The sequence below is a fragment of the Daphnia carinata genome, chromosome 1 (assembly GCF_022539665.2).
Source record: "Daphnia carinata strain CSIRO-1 chromosome 1, CSIRO_AGI_Dcar_HiC_V3, whole genome shotgun sequence".
In the NCBI taxonomy this organism is placed as follows: domain Eukaryota; kingdom Metazoa; phylum Arthropoda; class Branchiopoda; order Diplostraca; family Daphniidae; genus Daphnia; species Daphnia carinata.
In genome coordinates this window covers 7,777,968-7,789,925 of record NC_081331.1, presented here as the reverse complement: position 1 = coordinate 7,789,925, position 11,958 = coordinate 7,777,968, and the positions used below count along the sequence as shown (strand labels likewise).

The 11,958-nt window shown below is 39.4% G+C and overlaps 2 protein-coding genes and 1 long non-coding RNA gene across 8 annotated transcripts in view; 1 reads left to right on the top strand and 2 right to left on the bottom strand.

Moving 5' to 3' along the window:
• Window positions 1–446: 446 nt before the first annotated feature.
• LOC130691427 (elongation of very long chain fatty acids protein 7-like) lies at window positions 447–2,966 on the bottom strand. Of its 2 annotated transcripts, none has more exons than XM_057514372.2 (5): window positions 2,811–2,966; window positions 2,599–2,682; window positions 1,888–2,078; window positions 1,209–1,724; window positions 447–1,097 (listed from the first exon to the last, which is right to left on the bottom strand). In XM_057514372.2, exons 2-5 carry the CDS (start codon window positions 2,657–2,659, stop codon window positions 747–749), a joined length of 1,119 nt encoding a protein of 372 aa, XP_057370355.1. In that variant the 5' UTR covers window positions 2,660–2,682; window positions 2,811–2,966; the 3' UTR covers window positions 447–746. The 2 variants fall into 2 exon arrangements, with proteins under 2 accessions (XP_057370355.1, XP_057370353.1); XM_057514370.2 differs by having other exon boundaries at window positions 2,599–2,666; window positions 2,811–2,965.
• LOC130691428 (uncharacterized) lies at window positions 2,394–4,405 on the top strand. Its single transcript, XR_009421312.1, has 3 exons — window positions 2,394–2,482; window positions 3,936–4,055; window positions 4,140–4,405. It is a non-coding gene; the product is annotated as an uncharacterized LOC130691428 (long non-coding RNA).
• Window positions 4,406–5,436: 1,031 nt separating this feature from the next.
• The window catches only part of LOC130691313 (cohesin subunit SA-1-like), a 42,079-nt gene continuing 35,557 nt past the window's right edge, over window positions 5,437–11,958 (bottom strand). Inside the window, exons 1-17 of one of the 5 annotated variants that reach the window (XM_057514236.2) lie at window positions 10,925–11,062; window positions 10,624–10,753; window positions 10,361–10,569; window positions 10,098–10,282; window positions 9,854–10,027; window positions 9,592–9,796; window positions 9,053–9,501; window positions 8,662–8,964; window positions 8,384–8,602; window positions 8,145–8,327; window positions 7,858–8,070; window positions 7,623–7,784; window positions 7,368–7,556; window positions 6,842–7,303; window positions 6,331–6,700; window positions 5,687–5,750; window positions 5,437–5,626 (exon numbers count right to left, since the gene is read on the bottom strand). In XM_057514236.2, coding sequence (XP_057370219.1) covers window positions 5,620–5,626; window positions 5,687–5,750; window positions 6,331–6,700; window positions 6,842–7,303; window positions 7,368–7,556; window positions 7,623–7,784; window positions 7,858–8,070; window positions 8,145–8,327; window positions 8,384–8,602; window positions 8,662–8,964; window positions 9,053–9,501; window positions 9,592–9,796; window positions 9,854–10,027; window positions 10,098–10,282; window positions 10,361–10,569; window positions 10,624–10,733 — 3,504 coding nt within the window. In that variant the 5' untranslated portion in view covers window positions 10,734–10,753; window positions 10,925–11,062 and the 3' untranslated portion in view covers window positions 5,437–5,619. Of the gene's footprint in view, window positions 5,627–5,686; window positions 5,751–6,330; window positions 6,701–6,841; window positions 7,304–7,367; window positions 7,557–7,622; window positions 7,785–7,857; window positions 8,071–8,144; window positions 8,328–8,383; window positions 8,603–8,661; window positions 8,965–9,052; window positions 9,502–9,591; window positions 9,797–9,853; window positions 10,028–10,097; window positions 10,283–10,360; window positions 10,570–10,623; window positions 10,778–10,924; window positions 11,063–11,958 lie in introns of those variants that run through there. The other 4 variants (XM_057514239.2, XM_057514238.2, XM_057514237.1 and 1 more) reach the window with 4 other exon arrangements.

The window sequence follows — 11,958 nt, the reverse complement described above, 5'->3', positions numbered from 1 at the left end:
TTAAATAACCAAACGTCAGTTCCGACAGTATCCATGATTCCTACCTCTTTCCTGGTGCTCCTATCTTAGGGTTAAAACGCAAAACCAGCATTTTCTTTCTTTGGTAAAGAGCCTCTTCCGCAAAGAGCATGACAGAAAAGAAGTCGCAAATAAGTTTTTTGCTTAGACTACTTTTCCAGGATGACGTGCAGAAAAAATGTCAGTTTGTCATTGGTAGGGTTGTAGCTATATTATTGCAGTTTGCGTGTGCATCGAGTCCGTGGCTCTAGCGGTAAATATGATTCAAGGCATGAAAACTTCGAGACAAGACACTTGTGGAATGCACATCTTGTGGCCTAGAATCATACTGACCTCCTTTAGTGTCAAGTGTAGAAAGTTTCGTCTACATCCAATATTCCGTTAAACGATGATTCAGCAGACTCAAAGAAAAGTACGGTACATGATGATAGTTTGAAATATCGAATCTGCTTGTATTGGGCCGACGTCAAAAATGCGTCACTGCATATGCATTGAGTAAAATTTTCCGGCATATATACACTCCTGTTACATTTCTTTAGCGTGTGTGTTTTGCCTGTTTTCCCTTACTTTTGCATCCAGATGCAAGAGTGTTTAATATCTGATTATCAATAAAACGGCCGCAAGATCAATATGAAAAGGGTAAAGTTTTAAAACAACGAAGGAAACATTGGAAGAGAGTGGAACTTGACAATTTCAATTTGGCAAGTCGGAACTGAGCTGCGGAGCTTTTACAAATTTTTCTTCTGGGTTGCAAATTGGCCATTCGTGTGGTTATGTAAATGGCTATTAGATTTGCCGTTGAAGTTGGCTTTACTTTTGCAGGAGTCAGCTCCTTTCGTTTTGTCTTTTGACTGATAGAGACCATTCTGACCAATGTAACAAGCAGCTGACGCATTGGTCATTATGGTAGTAATCATCTTTCCGACTCCACGTCGTTCTTTTTCTTCTTTGCCACTATTTTTGCTGCTAGTAGCTTTGTCGGAAGATGTGCCGCTGTGATTAGCTAATCCGTTATGCAAGCCATCATGATGATCGTCGTCCTTTTTAATGGCGGGCAGTCGGCGGCGTTTTATATAAGCCTATACAACAGTTGCAAAATAACATTAGCAAAAAAGCATCTCAAGCAAACGCAGGCAAATTATCATAACCATTGTCAATGTAAGTTCTAGAACATATTAAAAAGAAAATACCTGTATGTAGAAATTCGAGAAAAGGCTTAAAAACATCACTGAATTAAAGCACATGATGTACGCGATGATTTTGGGGAAGTTGCATTCAATGAAGAAAAGCTGAGCCGTGTGGAAAAAGACAGTAACAAATTGTACCATTTGCATTGTTGTCAAATGTTTTTTCCACCACAGATATTTTTGATATTTCGGCCCCATTGCTGCTAACAAGTAGTAAGTATACATGATGATGTGAACAAAGGTGTTCAGCATTCCAAAGAAGGTGGCATGGCCACCGGGAGTGAATTTCACTCCCCACCAAACGGCGGCTGGCATGATGCTGTGGTGGATTACGTGCAAATTGGTGATTTGGTCAAACTTCTTCCGTAGGACGAAGAAAATCGTATCCAAAAATTCGGTGAATTTACAGAAGTAATACCACCAACACATCTGGGCGACGATCAGCTCATCTGGGTCATCAGAATAGTCGACTGGCTGGCAACGAAGGCTATAGCGGAACAGCCATGCGTGAACCAATCCCTAAAAGTGAACGTACCACAGTGATAAGAGGAAACAAAGTAAAGGAAATTTAATAATGGATACAATGCATAGAGAAAGGCTGATGTTTGCATCTACCGTTTCTTCCCACAGCACTAACACACGGAAGCAGAAGAAAACAGCGAAGAGCCAATTAGTCTATTACCTTGTATACTAAGTAAATGCTGGAGACTACTTGAATGACGTTGTAAACAATGATTGCTGACCGGAGCTCAAAGGGTTTCCGATCACGCATCAGTCTCGGTCCCAAATATTTCACGAAGTAGATGTAGCACGCGCAAATCAGTAAAGTTGGGAATGGCGAACTCATTAACAGCCACCCATCCACTCTTGTGTCTGCAAATCGAAAGGAAGAAATTTGGAAAGAAGAATACGAGTTGCCTTTGGATAAAGTGTTTCGTTTGGTATTGTAAATGGCTTATGAAATCGGACGCAATAGCCACATGAAGGTGATCGTAAAGCTAAGTAGTAGAGAGTTGCAAAGAAAGCCACTGCGGAATTTTTTATTTCTACTGAAGTTACGAAATGTCCAACTAACGTTTTCTCTTCCAAGATTTGGCTGAGTTCCGTTAAGCAGTGGTCACACAAATGGGGTCACTACTCTGAGAGGCTCAACCGCAGAGCGTCGTCGAATGAGGTCAATGGACCAGGAGCATCGCCACTGTTAAGAACTACACTACGGTATAGGGGCATCCGTCGTAACAATTCATCAGGAAAGGAGGTGGGAGAGTCAAAATATGGTAAGCTTCTTTCGAACATCGCTTTTGCATACACCGAAAATTTCTACGTTTATCGGAACACGATCAAATGAAATATTACACTATTCTTTTCCCGTTTAACATTAAATTCATCTTACCTCGTTTGTTGATCATCAGATCATGGTAGCCGTCGACGAAGTTTTTCAGGAAGGCACTCATTTTTTTTCTAGATATGCAGTCAGTTAAAAACAAATAGAACTATCGTTCACAATCGACTGAGTTAAATTCCTGTAACTATTTCTATGAAGACATTAACGACAGCAACCTGTCAAGAAAAGCACACAGTGGCTAAAACACTTTTTCTCATTACCTCTGTATCCCTTAGGGCGAAAACGGACGAAAGAAAACTTAAATCCAAAATATCAATGTACGATATTTTCTTCAATGGTGAAGATGCACGCGCACGCTCTGAAGCCCTCAAACAGAGTGTGATCCTTGATACCGACTGAAATACAAGTGATACGATCCTTTTCTTTTTATATAGGCCATCGCCTAGTATTCAGTGCCTAAAGCTATCCACGCTACCTGCCCTTCCTACTTTATCTTTGGTTCTGTACAGTGCCGTGCACGGCCCCACAGGCTAAATTGTGTTCCAACGCGGACTATGCGTTCGGAAAGAAAAATAGAGGAAAAAGGAAAAAGGAAAAATGAAAAAAGAAAAGAAAAAAAATTCAGCTAGGGATGGTTTGGGCAATATAAAATGCACTCTGTCCATTTGTTAACCTGAAAAGTCCTTCGTGTGCATTTCTACCACTTGCCAATAAAAGTGTAATATCTATGGGTAAAAATTATATACAAATTTATTCTCCTTTACGTTTTACCAGTTGCAGTTGCTTGATCCTCCATCCAAAAAATATTTCTCGTTTTTTTATAAATTAAAAAATTTTAAATTCCGGTTCATTTGATCTCCAGAGTTGCTTTGCCGTTTGATGGCTTTTGAGGAAATGGGTGGTGCCAACAGTTACCTGTCACATAATTATGCAATAATACTATAATGTGTAATCCCATGCAATGAACGGAGTTGCATTAAGAGTCTGTCGTACGTTTGCACATGATCGAGTTCAATGACGAAGGTCAAAGTACGAAACAATTCCGGTAATGACGTATCTCTTGCAAAACGAGCATCTAATTTTGTATCAACATTTGACCAACCAAAGCGCACTCACCGAATTAAAGCTACCCTATTGTACGTTATGCCAGTTTAGACCTTATGCACTCTTTTATTTGGCACATTTTGACCACTTTTCGAACATAATTTTCCATAAACTACGGCCAACGTGTACGGCGTTACTTGCTATCTAACAGGCAGAGCATTACAGCTAAAACATTTAAGTTATTTGATAATCACTTTCGGTTTCAAAAAAGAAAGATGGCTGGTGGCTAATAACCAATTCAAAGTAAACATTTAATTCAATCTACTGAATAAAACTTCAAGTTCCTTGACTCTTTCGGAAATGAATGACCTACTTAGTTTATTATTTACCCGTGCCGCATTGCTGCTCTTCCTCAACCCGCTAGAATTCTTCCTCGACCTACATAACGAGCGGTAGTTGCGGTAAGCGAAAATTCTCTCTTTTGGGAATATATCTTTCTTAGATATTTCAAACAACACATTTAAACCTAACACGGTATGTCGTAGACTTACGGAATAACAAACGATCATATTCGGGTACGTAGAAGAAAACAAGAAAACATCGAATAGGCGAGAAAATAAAGTAAATTACCCAAGCTATCCACCTGTTTCGCCGTGGATGGCTCCCCAGTCGAAGAAAGGAAGTCGGTCAAGCCAAGACTGACACATATTTTGGTCTTCAGAATGGAGCGGCCTATTTCTAGGAAGACATCATTTTCTACAGCTTTGAGCCCACTTGTGATTTGATATAATAGTCTTAAAAAGGGACTGGACACTAGCATATAGATTATAGCGTTTAGATGTTGATGAAACATGGCAGATATCCTTCTGAAGTTCAACTTATTACTGAAGAAGCAATCAGCTATACTGATTTAAATTTTAAATTGGTTTCATTTATTGTATTTTATTCTTTTATTCATTTGTTTATTTTTTGTGTTCTGTCGTTCTCGTAGACTACTCATTAAATACGCCTTAAAAAGACGTTTGTTCATCGGTTTTTTCTTGTGTTTTTAATAGGAAAATGTCTAAACGAATTACTCTCTTTTGCTTTTATTTTTTTATTATTTCTGTTTTAAATAGAGGGCTTGTCTGATGTTGCATTCAAATTAAAATGTGAGGGGAGGGGTTCAAGTTTTTGTTCCTTCCATCAATTTGTTTATGCGCCATTGCCAACGCAGGGCTCCTCTGGTGGTAGCGCAACAAACCGCTTTTAGATTTGGAGATTACATAAACATCCGGCATTCCTTCTGAATGAAAACACTAAACTAAGACACGTTGCCATTGGAAACCGTAAAGTCGGTGTACGGATGTTTCATGACTAGCCCAATCAGTCATACCTACGGGCGATAAATTTTTTTTTTTTCAAACTTTTACTTTGATAAATCTATTGATCTGGTGATAGCAGTTATTCATCTTTCGCGAATGCCTTTATTTGCTTTCTTCCGCTTGTCGACATTAAAGGCAGTACTACAGAACTGTAAAATACGGCTGACACTTATTGAGGGCACTGTGCCCCGTCAGATACTCGCACACGCTGGCCGAATGCGACACTGTCTATCCTTTTCCGTGTTTTGTTCCAGGTAAAAACTAAGTTCTGAAAACTTTTTTTTCTTTTTTTGTTATCGTTGTTACTACTTTTACTCTGGAAAGATGCTATTTATACATGAAAGACGGAATATGATTTTCTAGTGTCGAGTAGTGTCACATTCTCTTTCTTTAAATAAAAGAAAAACGAAGGGCTATTAACAGGGCAAACGTAACTCCATCAGTTGTTCGCCGTTGTCTGTAAATGAATAACTGCCTCAAAAGAAAGAAGTTTATGTATTTATGAGAAAACGTTTAATGAAGACGAAAAATAATCGTTTAAACGAAGCGGATTTTACAAGAACATCCGATCAAGTGGAGAATAGAAAATAAGTGAAATTGTGTCCTTGTTTACAGCATGAAGTCTAGCAACACATCTGAGTTGTTTTTCCAATTGTTCACATTAATAACTGTAAAATAGAAAGAAGAGTTAAAGTTTATAGAGGGGACGCATTTGAGCGAAAGACTACCCAGTAAAATCCTGATCTGAGCCAGCGTCGTCGTTGTCATCGACGTTTTCGCCATCGTCTCCACCTATAAGCAAGATATGAAATTCGCATCAAAAAGCATTCTTGTATACTTGAATGAAGTTGCTAACGGTCAGCCATGCAACACGGAGATGCATCGTATTTGATCCCCAGTTCCCGCTACATTTCAAAAGTAGGTGCCGTTATGAAGTTTACAAGGATAGCAATCAACTGGCAAACACGAATGCAGAGGTGTCCCACATTGACGTACAGAGGGATAATTGAACTCCAGAAAAGAACATGAGTGCGCATATTGCGGTTGTATAACTAATTGTGTCAAATAACGCCAATTCTATCGGCAATTCAGGCAAGACCGAGTGCTGGTCGTGCATGATTGATTGAATGCCGAGGTTAGTTGCCGTTAGATCGATAAGACCTATAGACAAAAAGAGCTTACAGTTCCAGCAAAAAAAAAAACCCAGTTATTTTAAGCCTACACCTGTCCGATTTCAAGTAAATTACGTTTGATCCCAAAAGTAGGTAATGACGTTGTTTTAGTAGTGTTTTTGCATGCAAGCGAATTTTGTAAAGAACTCAAAGCTGGGAAGTGGCTGTAAGCAGTGCATATTAATGAATTTGCTTCATACCTGCGTCCCGGCGACGTCTTCCGTATGCGCGTCTGGCAGTCTGTGGGGGTAGATCGGTTTCACCGTGGACCAAGGAGTTGCGATACAGCAAGAGAGGCTGCCACTCCTCACCCCGGGATGAAGGCATGCCCATCGTAAGAATTCTGTCCAAAAACTGGAGAACCATCCGCTTATCTTGCTTCAAAAGTTTGTTTGTGAACTCGGCACCGATTTCAAGAAACGCCAAATTAGGTGGAGGACCAGTTGGGTCATTTGGATTTTCAAGTGGATTGGTGGCAAAGAGAATGGCATCTCTGTGCAGGGCAGTGATAGCTTCGCGGTTTTTCAGCGCATCGAGACCGAATGAGAGGGCGAATCGTTTCGCTAATTCCTAATTAAAAAACACAACTTCTTGTTAAAGTATTCGCAGAACACGAAAAGCCAGACGCGTAAAAAGTCGAAGCGTATGATAAACTTACGAATAATGAACGCTCGTCAGATACTGCCCGACTACTTTAGTTTCACTTCCTACTTTGACACTCATAAACTCCTCCGATTGACGATCGATACGGCTGCCAGCATCCCGATGAAGATCGCGAAACAGCATGGACAAACTAAGGACCATAGTTCTGGCACAGCTTACTTTGTTGATTTCTCTGGCTTTTCCGAGTGTTGTTTTGATTATGTCGCCGTAGTCATTATAGTATTTGACATAGTGGCGAAAAACCTCTGCTGCCGTTTTGATAGGTAGTACATTATAAACGACCAACTTGCAAAAACTGGACAAGTAGCTACGGCGTTTGTGCAATTCTTCAATTTTAGTATGTTCATCTTGTTCTTCGTCTTCTTCTTCAACAAAAACATAGGTTTGAATAAAATCATTCAGAGTTTGCTGAAGACCACGATCAGGCTCATAAACAAGCGGTCTTAGAAGAGGATTGTCTTCTAGTTGCTTGCAAAATGAAATGAGTAAATCACATACAGATATATATGCCTAGAAAGGAAAACATTATCTTTACAATGATGATTTGCGATGGAGTTAAAAGTATTTAACAAACCTCTTCCCTAAAAAGAGCAACGTTTGAAGTGATTACAAGCTCAGTCATCAACGGGATGTAGGCATCTAGATGATCTCTTAGCTGCTTTTGTTGCTGCGCGGCAGAAGTTCCTCGTCCAGAACCGTTTTCGAGTTGTAGAAGTTCCCATAAAATAGCGGAATAACAAGCTGAAATGCAATATTTGATAGCCTAAAAACAAAACAAAAAATAAAAATTTACGTGGTCAAGACAAAAAAAAAACATGTTTTAGGCAACCTCAGGTGGCATTGATCGGTTTCCGTCTTTGGCATCTCGAACAGCGTTGAAGAGAGGATCCCATAGGTTCCATGGACCAAGATTGTGGCACGACCAGAAAATCGCAACTTTTTTCAAACTTGATACCAGGGCGAATATCTCATCTTCGTTGGGTTCCTCATCCTGAAAAACACAATCAAAGCGCCATTGATATTCATATTGGGGAAATTAGCCATGAAAAAATAAGGAAACTTACACCGGCAATCAGCGTTTCGTGTTCGTCAAAAACTTCACGTAGTTTGTTAACCAATCGATCGACTAAAGTGCTCCGTATTACGTCACAACGGGAATAGATTGCATGGTCTTCAGTACATAAAATTTCCAGTGTTTTGGCACAGTTTTCAAGTACTTCAGTTTCAGTGTGCCTTTCAACCACATTTTGCATTAATCGTAATAGTGTTTCTAAGTTCTGAAAGTGAAGCGTAAAAAACATTTTCATTGGGAACGAGCTTCAGTTGAGATAGATAGCGAGATAAAACCAACCTTTTCTTGCCGTGAGGTAGTATAGATTTCCATATCGAAATATTGAGGGATTAAGAGAAGGTTTGCCACCTTTTCTGGATCCGCAATGTATTTACCGAGTAACAGAGGAAGGGTTTGTATGTAATGTTCGGTGAGCCGTACACGATCATCTTGAGCTTGTTTTGTTTCTTTTGCGGTGGTAATCTGTCGTGAAACCAGTGATGTAAGAAGCCATTGAAAAAGAAAAAAAAAACAATTACTTTTCTGGTGGGCCCTCGTCCGACAGGGGGTTCTCCCGTTGCCGCTTGTTTAATACAACATGTCATCAATTCAATCAAACTAGTTTCTTGTCGGTCATCTAGTGATTCTTCTCCTGGTCCAGGGTCCTCCATCAACAAATCTGTCATGCACTCCCAGTCTTTCATCATTTCATTAGAATCAATCAAAGAATCAACTAAATATGCTCCGTGCTCATGTAACTGAGAAAAACACTTTAATATTTCTTTTCCTTGGTTAATAACCATATTATATATTTTACCTCTGATTCGATGAAAAACTGAACCAAATCGCGAATAAGAGGCGTGTTAGGTAATCTCTTTTTTCCACGATGAGTGCGAAGAGCCGGAGGAGTGGTATCGTCAAGTGTAAAAAGCCGTTCATTCAGAAACTCGCCAGCAGCTTGAGCAACAGCACGATGAGAGGAGAAAACTAGCTCGTAAACAGCTTCACAGTCCTTGTCGGACAATATTTCTCGATGATACTTGTGAATGCTGATAATTAAACGAACTGCTTGAACTGCTACGTCATATTCTTTGTCCAATGTCATTGAAACGACACGATCCTGTATTTATAAATGAAGTAAGGTTGTTTAGCCTTGCGGTACGAAAATAACAAGCCAGGGGAAAATTATATACTAGCGCAAAACGTACCTTAAATTTGCTGGTAAACAGTTCCAACTTGCCTTTAAGTTCTTCTGATGCATAGAGTGGTTGAAGTGCCTGCAGACATTTCAGGCGAACATCGCCGACTTTGTCATGAAGTGTCCACCCGATATATTTCAGATACGAATCATCAAGGAAATTTTGTGGAAACCTTTTCATCCAAATCCCGATTTCTGCCATGCAAATGGCTCGAATCTCTGGAACAATATCTCGGTAGCGATGAACAAAGACCGACTTGAACGTGTAGGTTAGCATATTCTTAATTTCATCCATATTTTCTTCCAGTTCTTGATGCTTGGCAAGTAAAGCTTCGAGACGATCACTGGCTCGTTTATCTCGAGTTTTTTGCCTTTCAGCTTCATACTGACGAGAAGTATTATCAAGATGGATCGACACCGTTAAAGCCACATCAACTAACGCAGTCATTAATTTCATCGCTATAATATATATATATTTTATGTAAAAAAATTAAAAATATATATATTAAAGATTTACGTTGTCGGGAAAACGGATATTGTAAAAATTACCCGCTAAAGTTGCAGTATGGCGAAATGCTCGAACTTGCGAATCAGATAAGCCGGTTAAAAGGGAGATTACATTGTCCATCAGGTATTGATCGTAAATGATAGAGTATTGACACTGCTTCACAAGAGTCTGCACAAAATCGCAAAAATTGCTTCGAAACTTCTTCCACTGAGGACCAGACATAATCATTGGATATTCTCCACTTTCCTACATAAATATCAAATTATGCAGGGTTAGATAATTTGTTAAAATTGCTCGTTACACCTCGTCAAATTCTTCAGTCATTCGGCGGATAATAGCTGCGTGTTCCATACTACTCTGCATTTGAGATGTTATTTTTCCTTTACAACCTGAAGCGCTGATAAAAAACTGCATTATGGCACGCAAGCCTGAATCGCGGTCAGCTTTGTACTGCTCGATCCATTCATCTACAATTTGCTGCCGGCAACAATTATGGAACTTCTACATTAATTTTGTCACATATTAGGAAATCCTTAATTTTTAACACCTGTAAAGAACTTTTGCCAGATCTGATGATGGAAAACAGGGTACTTTCATCATCAACTGAGGAGTGCTCCAAAACAGGATTTTTCCTAGGGCGTCCTCTTCGTCGAGGGGCAGGACTTGGTGTTGGTACAGGAGTGTCTTCTGGACTAGATATTACTCTCTGAGGGTTTGTAACAACTGTATGTCCTTTATTGCAATAAAGAGAGGTTATCACTTCAACAAAATGCAAACATAAACAAGATAAACATTGAAAATAGAACTCACTGCGGCCTCTAGAACTGCGAGTCAAGCGCCCACGCCCACCAGGTAAACTTGCTGTGGTTGTTTCTTCCAGATGACTGGAATGAAATGCATTCATATTCTGTTGCACTTGACCAACATTTTGGTCATAGTCCAAGTTGGAATTAGGTCCAGAATCATAATGCATGGAACCATTATCATTGTACTGTCCATATTGCCCACCAAATGTGCTGCTGCATTTAAACAAGTTGGGAAATTAAGTAATTTGGGAATGCATGAAAACAAACCTTTGCTGATCCATGGGGGTCTGTGGTTGTATCGAGTATGGTGTAAAAGGTGGTTCATAATCTTCAGGAGGATCATCCATCCTGATTCTTTTCCCTCCTCTTCGAAGCATCTTTGGTGCTTCAAAGACACCTTTCAACAAAAATTAGTCAGACTAAAAATTAACGAACTAACAAATGTCGACAGATTGTTCCACAGTTTTTCTTATTCATCGATCGTGGTTAAATTTACATAAACAAGGTAACGAATACTGAAATAAAATAATAGTTAAGCTACTACTAAAGTGACTAAAGTGCGACTTACTTGTTTCGCTTAATAAATCAGGAAGTCTCCTATGATACGATTTGAAACACTACTTTCGTAGAATAACAATAAAAATAACAGAACCCTAAACTACTAGAGCAGAATATTTCGCTGATGCCGATTGACGCCGTTGTCTGTTTAAGCGGGAATTGATGTTTTGTTGGCGTTCGTCTAAAACCTGCCGGAAACTGGTTGGAAATGACTAAAGTGCGGATTACCAATATGCAGTACGCATACTTACACAATGAAGGCGTTACACCAATCCATGGCCTACTATAATAAACGGCCAGTAAGCGCGCAATACCCCCTGCGCCTAAACCTAAATTGCCAGAGGGGCGTAATACCCCAAACCGAACTCCACTTTCGACTGTTTGGTAACTAATACAGAATTGAAATGAGTGGAAAAACTAGTGGAAAGTGGAATTCTGTTTGAGGTACTACGACAGCAGTACCTCTCCACCATTGCCAATCAGTGGAAAAAGTAAAAAAATTGGAATGGGTGGGATAAAGCTGTAGAAAGTGGACTTCGATTTGGGGTATTAGGCCCTCTAGCAATTTAGTTTTAGGCGCAGGGGTTATTTGCGCGCTTACTAGCCGTTTATTATAGTAGGCCATGCACCAATCAATGCTGATTATAAAAGAGACGAAACTAGATGTTCCATAGGCTTACGTAACTTTTTTCTATTATTGCATTCTCGTTTCTCATTTGATCTACAGATATTAAATTTTCATTTTGATGAGCTGTGTTCATACAAATAAAAAATGTGAGATAGAAAACGCCGTTTCATAAACTTAAATTAACTGCAGCCACCTAACTGTCTCAGTAAATTATTTATCACTAGGTTATTTGGGGTTGTTATGGTTAACTGTACGCTTGCAAACTGCAACGCAAATCTTATCAAGATTGTAGCAGTTTTTGAATCTTCAAACAGTTACAGGGATGCGCAAACCCGATATTTAGTTTCGTTTGGAACCATTTACTTCAAAACTATTAACAGTTTTTTTTTCCGAGAACAAGGGTTCATGGAAGAAAT